The 13,095-nt window shown below is 43.5% G+C and overlaps 1 protein-coding gene and 1 pseudogene across 6 annotated transcripts in view; both read right to left on the reverse strand.

Annotated features, from left to right (window-relative positions):
- Positions 1-13,095, reverse strand: part of Dgcr2 (DiGeorge syndrome critical region gene 2) — a 70,115-nt gene that overhangs the window by 16,527 nt on the left and 40,493 nt on the right. For 3 of the 6 annotated variants that reach the window (XM_048785125.1, XM_048785121.1, XM_048785123.1), the window contains 3 exons: positions 11,554-11,773; positions 8,961-9,037; positions 1,727-1,903 (listed from right to left, as the gene is read on the reverse strand). In XM_048785125.1, coding sequence (XP_048641082.1) covers positions 1,727-1,903; positions 8,961-9,037; positions 11,554-11,773 — 474 coding nt within the window. Of the gene's footprint in view, positions 1-1,726; positions 1,904-8,960; positions 9,038-11,553; positions 11,774-12,880; positions 13,027-13,095 lie in introns of all 6 variants that reach the window. The other 3 variants (XM_015500392.2, XM_015500389.2, XM_048785124.1) reach the window with 3 other exon arrangements.
- LOC107154496 lies at positions 1,911-6,725 on the reverse strand (annotated as a pseudogene).

Here is a 13,095-nt window from a genome sequence, read left to right on the forward strand (position 1 = left end):
AGTACCAAAAAAAAAAAAAAAAAAAAGCAGCAGCAGCCTGGAATCAGTCTCAATGGTCTGCTGGGAGAGCTCCAAAAAGTAGCTTCTCTGAGGGTCCCCCCAAAGGGAAGACCTAAAGTAGAAGATGAAGCAGACACAAGAGGCATCCCTACCAAATACGAAGGCTGGGGTGCACTGAGGATAAACACAGGTCCAACAAACTCGAGTCCAGCCCAGTCCCCCACCTCAAGATTAATACTTTCTAATACTTTCTCACTGTACTGAAGACCTCCCCACACTAAAGGCCTAGTGGAAGAAAAGGTTAGCACCAAAACTACTAATCTCAGTGTCTACTCTCCTGCACAATGTCTGGCTTTCAGTGACAATTTCTAGAAAAAAGTACCACGTTTCAAAGACCAAAAAACAAAACTAGACTAAGTTATCACACAGATAAAGAAACCATCCATGGGGAATTTAAAACAACTATGATTAATATAAAAGAATCAAGCTGAATGCCATGACACATGCCTTTTAATCCCAAACACTCTGGAGACTGAATCAGGAGGATCACAAGTTCAATGCCAGCCTGGGCAATTTAGCAAGAACCTGTCTCAAAATAAAATTATGGTTGTAAGATATAGTTCAGTGATAAAACACCCCTGGGTTCAATCCCCAGTACTGGAAAAAAGAAAAAAGGAGAAAATCTAGGACAATCCATCTGCTGGAAGACTTTATAAACCAGGTATAGTGGTGCATGCCCATAATCCCAGCAAATTAGGAGGCTTAGGCAGGAGGATCACAAATTTGAGGTCAAATTTGGGCAACTTAATGAGACCTTGAGACCTTGCATCAAAATAAAATGAGGAGAGGGCTAGAGATGTAGACCAGTGGTAGAGCATCCCTGGGTTCAATGCCCAGTACTCCCCCCCCAAAAAAAAAACAAAACAACAAAAACCTCACTCTTAAAATCCATATAGAATAGAAAAGGCAACATAATACCAAAAATAAGGAAGTTGTAATGTCAGCTATCAAGACTTACCACAGTTACTATAAGGATGACAGTATGGCAATGACAAAGGATTGATAAAAAGTCAAGGGTAAGAATGGAGTCCAGAAACAGGATCAGGCATAAGTAAAACTCTGGTTTATGATTTATCAGCAGGAAGGTAGGGATGGGCCACATGAGCAGAGATGAGATCATTAGCTGAACTGGAGTCCAATGTTAGCGGCTGTCAGTGGCTGTGTCAAGGCTGATTACAACCTCTCAACCCAATTGCAGAGGACTGGGTGGAAGCAGGGAATCTTGCTCTAGACCACAGGTGTGAAAGGGACCTTGATGTGGAATTTCAGCAAGTGTGCTGGCAGGGTGCCAGGGAAAGATCTGTGACACCACTGACTGGTGAGGAGGGGTTGTCCAGATAAGCAAAGAGAGAAGCAAAAAGAAGGAGCCACAAAGAGCTAAGGGAGGAGAAAGGGACTGAATGCTGCAGAAGTGCCAGGGGATTGGCAAATGCTTGGGTCACCATTCCCAAGGATTTAATCTCTTAACAACACTGAAGCAGTAAGGCAGGAAATATGGTATCTATCTAAGATTAGAGAACTAGGAGCTCAGAGATGCCCACAGCTGCCCAGGCCACAGAAAGGCGGCTCAGGGGCTTCCATCTCCAAGCACTGCAAGGTTAGAGCCCATTAGAAGCTGACCAGGGCCTTGATGGCTTCCTGAGAAGGTAGGTTCCAAAGGACTTACTTCTTTTACACAGAAATGAAGACTTCTCATAGCAGCTCTCAGCATGCCAGCTGTGGAGGTCATGGTGCCGAAGTGTGGGGAAGTGGAAGCATTGGAGCTGGGCGCAGAACACATTGTCATTCTCAGACATGGCTGAGGCGAAAATGGGGTCGGGGGGCAGGAACACCTCTGAGGAGCCTGTGTGGGGAGATAAAAGGCGAGGCTGGGCATGAGAACATAAGGTCAGCAGATGAGCATGCAGTTTTCTCAAAGGATCCATGGGGTCAAACAGGACCATCAACCAAAGAAACCGAGGACCACCAAATGCTAGTGCTACATCCTTGTGGCTAAAGTGTACATGTGTGATTTCCCCTGCCTCTTGGAAATCAGTTCCAGACAATGGGCCTGGCAGGGCCTCAACAAACAAAAGAACAAGCAAACTCTGGTAGTGATAAGTACTATACAGAGAAAAGGTGCTGGATAGAGATATTTCAGGGGTGTTAGAACCAGCATGCATGATGAAACAATGGATTTTAACACACTGGATCAAAATGCAGGGATTCATACTGACAAAATGAACAAATATATAAATGTGAATACGGGTAGGGAAATAAAACAGGTAGGTGGAAGTTCTCCCCTATAACAAAATTCCCAGTAATAAATGGAGCACTTCAGAAGCATCTGTACTGTGCCTATGAGGCATGTGCAGTTCAGGCAAATGTCAGCTCTGACACCCACCAGCACAAATACCTTCCCCATCAGCTGGCTGAGGTAAACACTTGGAAAGTACTGGCCCCTTGGGTCCCTCTCCAAGCTCAGAAGGAACTTGCAATGCACTCAGCTCCTACTTTCCAAGCTAGAGAAAAGGCAATCAGAAACCACACTATCCTCACTATCCAAGGGATGGGATTCAGGTACATTGGGGGAGGGGCTGTTAATCTCCAACCTCTCTCACTATCTACCTTGTGCAGCACCCCAGGGCTGGGCTACCAAGATTCCTTTTGCCTGACATGGATCACTGGAAATACAAAAGCAACCATGATGGAACACCCAAATTTCTTGTTCACTAAGATGGCAATGCAGTTTACCCCTTTCTCAGAATAGATATTTCCACTCAAACTTTCCTGAACTGTTTCCTCCCTGCACTAAACATGGTGCTTGGTTTGCAAGGAGCTGATGTGTCTAGAGGCAGCTTTGAGCTGCAGTACATGGACCCATGGCTCCCTGGCAAGGGCAGGGAGACTGGCTTTCTGGAAGCATTAAGACCCACAAGACTTGTTCCTGGCTGGGTAGCACAGCCACCACTAAAGTTGCTTCCCACTTCAGGGACATCCAGGCTCCAGTCCTGCCAGCCTCATCTGTGTGTGACAGATGCAAAAGAGGAGAAGGGACTAGAATGGTTCCTTGGAGATGTTTTCCCACACAACCTGGAGGAATCATCCCCACTGCTGAGAATAGAAGCCATCACCAGTATGCTATGCACTGACACTTGCCTTTCCTCCAGGCTCCCTGTTTCCCGACGGGATGCTTTCACCTGGGTAGTCCTTCCCTTTAAAATACTGCTTTCTTCACTATTTGGTTTCTTGTTCCATAGTCTAAAAAATAAACAGGGTCCTCCCTACCCTTAAAAAGCAAGTCTTCTGACTAGTGGCACATACTTATAATCCCACAGCTTGGGAGGCTGAGGAAGGAGGTTCACAAGTTCAAGGCCAGCCTCAGGAACTTAGCGAGACCCTGTCTCAAAATAAATATAATAAAAAAGTCTGAGGATGTGTCTCAGAGGTTAAGTGCCTACAAGTTCAATCCCCAGTACCAAAAAAAAAAAAAGCAAGTCTTTATAACTGAGGCTGGGTGCCAGTCCAGAACTCCTGAACACAACTATGATACACACAATGGCAACACTCAAACCAAGGTCATAAGTAACTCCTCAGGGCAGAGTCAAGCTGGAAGGTGACTTGGAAGGGTTCCTGGAAGTCTCTGGGCCTAGGTCCCACCAAGCCACCAGTAGATGAAAGACACAGTGACACTTCCATGTCAAGGGCAGCCTCATGCAGATATAGCATCTCTGCCCATGGAAGCTGCTAAAGACTGCAATCAAAGGTGCTGTCTATGGACTGATCATGTGGGTACCCCCTGCCCACCCCAAATGCAGAATGTCAAAGGAAAGAGGTACTTGCTCTCAATCACGATTTGTGCAATTGAGGCTGGGATGGTAGGCACTGCCAATTTGCTGCCAGTGCCCACCAAAGCTCTATCTACTGACCCCACCATACAGGTCCTACTAACTATAGTCATGTTCTTGCCTGGGTACAGCACCAAGACAGAGATGCAGACAAGTCAGATCTGAAAAGATGTCTGGGAGACAAGGCTCCTTCTAGGTTATATGCACATCCAGATGTCAGCCTGTGATACAAGTGAGCTCCAGCAGTATGGGTGTGTGCTCAGACATATGGTGGGGGGAGGGAGAGATGTGAAGGCAAAGGTACTGAGCGAATGAGTGAATATTTACTTATTTGCTTTTTTGTGGTACTAGAGCTTGAACACAGGGGTGCCGCCTTTTGTATTTTACTGAGCCAGAGTCTCCATTAGTTGCCCATGTGTGCTGGGATGACAGGTGTGCGAAACCATGTCTGGTTTGAACAAACACTTATGTTTTTTGTTTTTAAATTATAATTCCCATTTTATTTTTTCACCATAGGCCCTCAGGAGTCTGAGAGGAATAAGGTTCAAACCTAAACAGCTTTTCTCCACTCCTAAAGGACCCAGCTCCTTAAATAGGTTTTGGTGGAGGTCATGGGGTAGCATTAACAGTTCTAAATTGGGGTGGGGGTGTTTGGTCCTTCTGGGCTTCACAAGAAATTCCTGACCACCTTGCTATGAATAGCACAACTCACATAGTACTGTGGTTTCATATAGAGCTTGGGAAGCATGTAAGTGTCGGAAACACTTGCTTTGGAAACATCCCTGATAGCTGTGGCCTCTACAATGTTTTAAATGATGAATTACTTAATGGCCTTATCTTTGGGCAGGAACCAGGTGCAGTTCATGCAATGAATAGGCTGCATGTGGCTATGACCCTTTTTGCCACAAGTCCTCCTTTTTTGGTCATCTTAGAAGTGAGGCCCTGAGAGACTGAACAAATCTTAAATGAACCAACTTCCATATTATGTGGGCACATTATAAAATGTATTTCCACTTCTGTGCTTTAAAATAATATCAAGCCAGCTTGACTGCCATACCTATAATCCCAGTGACTCAGGAGGCTAAGGCAGAAGGATCACAAGATCAAAGTCAGCTTTATCAGCTTAGCAAGGCCTTATGCAACTTAGTGAGACCCTGACTCAAAAATAAAAAGGGTTGGGGATATAGCTCAGTGGTAAAGCACTCCTGTGTTCAATCCCCAGTACCTAAGTAAATAAATACATACAATAAAATAAAATAAAAATCAAGCAAGAATAACCAATAAATCAGAAACTGAAGTGACACTGTTAACCATAATGATGGGAAACCCTGTGAATGATGAGGGAATATGTAGATGGTTCTCTTTAGACAACAAAGATCTGCATTTTTTTCATACTTTCTGCATACTCTTCCATTATAAAAATGATGGGCCTGTGTCTGCAGGTGGCAGCAGCTCTCAGTCTCCAGCGTATTCTCCAAGGCCTGGTGCTGCCATACCTATAGGGTCTAGGAACTTTTCCAAGGTCCTTGGGCTATGCAAGCACATGAGCTTATGAAGACATGATACAGAGCAGCTCTGCCACCCTCCTAGGGAATGGTAAGGTAGTGCATCCTCCAAGGCCCTCAGGAGTCCAAGAGGAATAAACTTCAAACCTAAAGTGTGTGGGGGGCAGGTGTGAACACAGATGTTTCATAAATATATACATGTGTAATATGCACATAGCATTGTGCCAATATAGAATACATGTTATAAAACACACCGGTGGTTTGGGCTGGGGATGTGGCTCAAGTGATAATGCGCTCACCTAGCATGCATAAGCACTGGGTTTGATTCTCAGCACCACGTAAAAATAAAGGAAAGATACTGTGTCCACCTAAAACTAAAAAATAAATATTAAAAAAAATAATAAAAAAATAAAACATACAGGTGGATACAGTGGTGCACACCTGCAATTCCAGCCACTTGGGAGGCTGAGGCAGGAGAATTGCAAGTTCAAGTTCAACAACTAAGACCCTGTTTCAAAATAAAAAAGGCTGGGGATGAAGCTCAATGGTAGAGTGCTTCTGGGTTCAATCCCTAATACCACAAACCAAAATCGCTCTCCCTGCCACAAAAAAAAAAAAAAAAAAAAAAAAAAACTACACACAAAAGAAGTGTGTACAGGGGCTGGGGCTCAGTGGTAAAGCGCTCGCCTAGCACGTGTGAGGCCCTGGGTCGATCCTCAGCACCACATAAGAATGAAATAAAGATAATTCATCCAACTAAAAAATAATAAATGTTTAAAAAAAAGAAGTTTGTACAAGATGTAGAAAAAAAATAAACATTTTAAAACATCTTCCTTCTTCTTTCCTTCCTACTATCCTAGCTAAGAGTCTTAGGCACAGAATGTTCTTAGGGAACTATTCATTATTAATGACAAAGATTTAAATACACTTCTCATTTTTTTTAAACCTTTTATTTTATTTATTTATTTTTATGTGGTGTTGAGGATGGAACCCAGTGCCTCACACATGCTTTTGAATCCTTTTCTTTGGGTCAATTTCTCAGACAAAACAGATCCCTCTGTTTTACAACATAGCACAACTGCCAAAGAACAGTTGAAAAAAGAGCTACTCTGAGAGCAGGATAGGGCAGTTCTGGCCATGTTCTTATTTGTACTTTCAATCTTTTTACTGGCCAGTTTCTTATCAGAAATCTTAAGTGCTTGTCATTTGCAAATTAAAAAAAAAATACTCTGAGTCGAAGGACTGCAAGTTCCTGAGTAACTTCAATGCTGAGCAGCATCCTGCTGTTTATTCCCCCCACCTCTACAGACATACTGGCAGCTGGCTCCCGCATATAGGTACACATCTAAAAATCAAACATCTACAATACTATTGCATACCTAAGAAAATGAACATCTAAGTCAATATCCACTATTAAGTCCACAAATTTCTCTAATTGTCACCTGAAAGTTTTTATAAGGCCCTTCCTAATCCAGAATGCCATTAAGAGTTGCTTTTATGTTGGTTTTATGTTTTATGTTTAATTCCTTTGATTCATGAGGAACTCAAAATGGTGAACTGTTTCAAGCACCCAGGTCAGTGATCTTGAAGCATAAAAATCCTCTTTTAATTATGTTTGGTGACCACTACTTAATCTACTAATGGAGTCCCCAAATCCATAATCAATAGCATGGTATGTCCATGCAGAGCTGCAGGATGCTCATATGCCCTGCACAAGTGCCCCCTCTTGCTATGGGGTCAATTCCCAATCAGTTGCACAAACAAGGGGTGGTATGCCAAACATAGTTGCCAGTGTAGACACATACATTAAATATTTTTCTATATTTTAGTTTCACTCTCCTCAGGCCCCAACAGATCCATGAGATAAGCATGGTCATTACAGTCTACCCGGGGCCCTTACCAGAATGACAGGGATGAAGGTACCAGTCCCCCAACTCAGGTATGCTGCCATGCCAGACAGACAGATGTCTTCTCCCTTTAATTATTATTATTCAGAAGACAACCATGCTCATGAGTGTTGACACTGTCCTGAAGGCTGGTTTGGACTTCAGAGTTTCAAAAATGCACCTTCAACAGCTGTGACAACAGCAGGTAAAAAGCTACTAGCAGAATGATCCTCTACACAGTGTTACTCTGGAGCCTAGAAACCCAAAAGCCATCTATTTGCCAACTATTCCTGTGGGAAACCTAAGCAACACATATGTTGCAAGGGGTTTGTGTTTTCAGTAAGGAGATCAGGGGACATAAGAATGGAACAATACACTCAGTAGGAGCAGGGGCTAGTGGATTTTGCTCTTTCTGCTGGGCCCTGCAGACTCCACCTTTGCTCCCTGCCCAGCCCCAGGTGCCTTGTGTGGTCTCTATCTATATGAAGTCCTCCTTCTCTCCAGGGAAACCAGCTGTTTGGTGCCCTGACCCTTCTCAACCCTATCTCAGGGCCCACAATTCTTCTTTTGTCCTTCTCAATGAACACATCAACAGCAAGACTGGGATGTGTCTGAGGAAATGGAACCTATATCTGAGCTCAAGCCAGAGACCCAAGGAATAGCCCAACAGGTAAGGGCTGATGATGGACAACAGGGTGGAAGAGTGTGGCTCAGGTACAAGCAGATAGGACACAACAAGGGTGCTGGGGAAGGACTGTCACTACTAGGCAATAGTAGAGGAGGGGAGGAATGAGCTAGGGGTAGGTGTTCAACTATACTATACATAGCCACCGTTTCCTTTCTGTTACTTAGTATTTTCAAGTCAAAAGGTATAAAACTTTTGAAATAACAACACACACAATCTATCTGATGGTTTCCTTCAAGTTTTAGCTTCTAATTCTGAACTTCTCTTAGAAAGTTTGATTTCCCTCTATGGATTATATGTGCCAGCAGCATACTTTGTATACTCATTTATATGCTCCAAAGTACTTAACTTTATTTTCTATTTCCATATTTTGTGAACACAGGGCTTTGTGCAAGCTAGGAAAGCACTCTACCACTGAGTTATATCTGTAGCCCTCTTTTTTATTAATTTTAGCTGATACATAAAACGATACATACTAATGGAGTACCATATATTGTTGCAATACATATTAATGAAGTTAAACATCTATCTCCTCAAACATTTATCATTTCTTTGTGGTAAAAACACTGGAAATCCTTTCTTCTAGTTTTTTCAAAAGGTATGGTCCATTATTGTTAACCTTACTGTGCAACTGCACATCAGAACTTCTTACTCCTATTTAACTGTAACTTGATACCCACTGATCAACCTTCTACCTACTCTCCCCAGTCAAAGTCCTTAACTTCAAAGAGAAGACAGGAAATCTATAAATCTGGCCACAGTGAGAAACAACAATGGGTTTCAGAGAAGGCTCCAACCCCACATGGGTCCTGATCAGTTGGGTTGCATGCACATTGGCCTCAAAATACCCTCCCTACAATCTGGGGGCCCCTTATCTCCATGTATTCTATACCAGGTACCAGGGTAGACCAGGCACCACTGGAGGAAACTGTGGAGGGAAGACAGGGAATCAGGACGATTCCCACCACTTTCAAACTCAAAAACCAGAAAGACTTACCTTTGAATGCTACCTCCCAGCGACCTTCTAAGGAGTGGTTCCGGCCAGTAATGACATACTGATAGCCAACCCACAGCCTGCAGGGGATGGAAACAGACCTGAGCACAAGGAGGAAAGCAGCCTTTGATGACTATATTTGTATTTTATATATTTATGTATTTGTACAGTGTTGGGGATCATATCCAGGACCACCTGATGCATGCTAGGCAAGTGCTCTCTTCCTGAACTATACCTCCAGAACTATGTGTTTGTGTGTGTGAGCGCGTGCACATTCATTCATTCATTCATTTAGGTATCAGGGATTGAACCCCAGGGTGCTTAACCACTGAGCCACATCCCGAGACCTTTAAAAAAAATTTTTTTTTTGGAATAGGGTCTCACTATGTTGTTTAGGCCTCACTAAGTTGATGAGGCTCACTTTGAACTTGTGATCGGAATTCCTTTGCTGCTAAGATTTCAGGAGAACTATATATGTGTTTCAATAGTTATGCTGACCTCTAAAAACTGAAATTCTAAAATATGAGTGATTCAAGTTTTAACTTTTAGTTTTAATAAAATATATTAAAATTCTAAACAACAAATTCATAGATCAGGAAAAAAAAATTAACTTTAGGTAATTCCTGCCAACCCTGCTTATTTTTGGTGGTTCTGTTTTGTTTTTTAGGTACTAGGGATTAAACCCCAAATGTAGTAAATGCTAGCAAGTGGTTTACCAATTGAGCTATATCTGTAGCGCCCCCCCCACCTTTTAAGAATTTTTATTTTTAGTTGTAGATGGACAATACCTTTATTTATTTTATTTATTTATTTATTTTTTTAGTTGTAGATAGACTCAATAGCTTTATTTTATTTTTTTAATGTGGTGCCAGGGATCAAACCCAATGCCTCATGCATGCTAGGCAAGTGCTTTACCATGGAGCCACAACCCCAGCCCTATTTACTTATTTTTTATGTGGTGCTGAGGATTGAACCCAGTGCCTCACACATGCTAGGTGAGCACTCTACCACTGAGCCCCAGCCCTAGCCCTAGTCCTTTTTTTTTTGAGACAGGGTCTCCATTGGTTGTCCAGGGTGGCCTGGAACTTGTAATCCTTCTACCTCAGCCTCCTGAGCAGCTGAGATTATAGGCATGTGCCACCACACCCAGACTAAGCTTGTTCTTAGTAGTTGATCCCATAAAGCTTTCACGTTTTAAATGAGAATTACTCTTGGTAGACATAAAATGCAGGAATACAATTGTATGACTATGTTAAAACTACAGAACAGTAACATTCTATGACAGATTTTATTCTTCAGTAAAGAAACAAACCTTACCTGTGAATAAACAAAACACTACCAGCTGAGTTAAAAAGACACTTACATGGCTTTTGCTCATAGCCAGCCCACACCAGGCCTGCAACGTGTTCCCAAGCACACAACCGAGCACTGCACACAGCTTAGCACCTCTTTTTTATCCCCTGCCCTAGTGCTGGTGAAACCCATCAGCAGGTCAACCTGCTACAGTGTCATGGTGCTACTCTGCCTTTAGCCTGTGCTGTGCATATACTGGCAGCCATGGGAATCAGGCCTTCCCCACCCACTGGCTGATGCCTTCTTGCTTTTCCACTAGACTCCCAGGCATTTCCTCATGGGGTTTGATAAAATAACCTACTATTTTTCTCACTTTGCAGCTGCAATAGGAGAAACAGATTGATCTTACAATTTGCAAATGTCACATAGGACCTAACTAACTAACCCAAGCTCTAGACTTGAAATTAAGGTCCTCTATCCACCTGCATTGGGTCATCATCCTCTCATGGCGGTGTTGTAGTTGTCCACTTTAGGAAGGCAGCAGGTGACTAAATATCTTTTGAACTCCAAAGAACTGTGCCCCCCTCCAGAAGAGGACAGCCACTGGATGCCATTATCTATGCTTCACCCTTAGCAGTGTGAATGGAACAGCTTGATACATCTTCCAGAGGTGGCACACTGCAGGACTCAGTGTACTCCTATTTCCTAAACAAATCCCCTACCCGCAAATGCTGGGTCTGGCAGATGTGTAGTAAGTATTCATTTTCACATTTTCCCTTTGATGCACAGAGCATGGAGGCCAGGAGCCAGGTTTTGAGCAATCTGCCTGGGCTCAAATCCTGACACATATGCCCAGGGAGTCTACTTTCACACTCATGCATGTATGAGCAGGCCCACTGAAAGCACTGAGCAGAGATAACAGGGTTTGCTGTCTCAAAGAGAACCCCTGCCCACCTGTGCACCCTTACACCAGAGGCCACAAAGCCCACACCAAATAGTCCCTCAGGATAGAGAACAGCAATCCATGGCCGCACTCAACAAATGCTGTTATACCAACAGAGGGGAACCAATGAAAAGGCTGGCCCACAGTCCTACAATTTGGAACTTGTAATCTTTCTACCTCAGCCTCCTGAGATCCCAGCCCTCCACTATCTCCTCCATGAGCCTCCAATCCCATCTTGATGCATATATGCCAAGCTCCTAAATGTCTACCTGCTTCCAGCTGGTAGGGAGCTGCCTTCCTCTTATGTTACCTGCTGGCCATGTGCTCAGCCCTCATAGGACTCCTATTCCCAGGACTTACTTGCGCTGGTCCTTCCAACCAAAGCTCCGCTCGGGCTGGTCCCATTCCTGGGCCAGGATGAAGCGCAGTTCCTGGTCAGTGGAGAAGGTGGCAAGTGAGCCATTCACACGCTGGCAAGTCTGTGCAGCATCCCAGTAGTTCTCCCCACTCAGGTAAACACGGTAGCAGCTGGCCGTGCCTTCATAGTGGTGCCACCCTGTTGGGCACTTCCCTAGGAAACATGAAGGACAGAAGGGGAGTTGTCCCCCAAATTAGGATCCTGACTCCAAAAACAAAATTATATGTGCTGCATTAAGGACAGGCAAACCTCAGAAATCACCTTGGAAAAAAGGGGAAACAGACTCTAGAGGATAAGATCATACATTCTGTAAAAATGCTCATATTTTTTTAAAGATATAAAAATTCACCCTACAATGCTAGTATATTCAGTGATCTCTCCCGTTTCCACAAGATCTTTTAATTTAATTAGTAGTAAATAGGTCTGCTGAATTAGTTTCTGTAAAGCAGATTTCACTAAGTCTGATTAACAAGAAAATAACTCCCCCATATAGTCTGTGAGATCCTGCTGAGAGCAAGCAGAGAGACTCCCTCCACGCCCAGCCCTTGCTTCCCTGATGGCCAGCTGTCCTAGCTTCTGCTGCCAGCAAGCAGCTTCCTGAGCTGAGTCCCCAGTCTTCCCTTTCTGTTAACATGGGCATTTTCAGTAGGATGCTAGGAAGCACTCCACTAAAACAGCAGCTCAGATCAGAATTTAGGGGCCACGAGATTGTAGGACCAACCCGTCACCCACAGATGAGAAAAGGAGGTTGGGGTTATGTTACAGCTTATGAAGCCAAAGAGCCAGCCAGAGCCCTATTTCCCTGAGACTGGCTAGCATTCTACTTCATCAGCCTGTCAACCTACCCCTTGGGTATGGAAAGGTTTAGTACTTTACAGCTTCCCAGAGATAGTAATAATGGCTTGCTTTATAATTTTGGCATGTCTCCTATTAGTACACTGAAGAGTAATAACTTTTAGCAAAGCCAAAAAAAAAAAAAAAAAGCAATTTTAAAATATGTTTACATCCTGTGGCACTAGTGAAACTTTTTAGGCACCTTATTATTTATATTTAGGGTTGGTATATTATTAACAATGTGCCATTATGGCACAGAGAAAAGAGATCAGAGAAATAATATGATGGTTCTGGTCCCTGAGGCATGTCCATAGCACTATTTGCAAGGACAACAAGCTGGATAGCACCACCTGATCACCACTTGGGGATAAAGAGCTAGGCCTTGCAGTGTGTATAGCACATGACCATCAAGGGCAACAATAAGATGGCACTTACTGAGTTTTCTATGTGTCCATGCCAATGTTTTTAGACTGACTGCACTCCTGGGGGTGGTTCTGCTCATCTCCATGTTAGAGGTGAGGACCCCAAGGCATGGAAAGGATAAGTAGCTTAAGAGCTAGCAGCAGGGCCGGGCTTCTCATCTGGGAAGAGGTCCAGAGGGAAACCAGTTGGCTTGTTTTTTTTTTTTTTTTTTTTTTTTTTTTTTTTTT

This window comes from Marmota marmota, unplaced genomic scaffold, assembly GCF_001458135.2.
Source record: "Marmota marmota marmota unplaced genomic scaffold, marMar, whole genome shotgun sequence".
Lineage (NCBI taxonomy): Eukaryota > Metazoa > Chordata > Mammalia > Rodentia > Sciuridae > Marmota > Marmota marmota.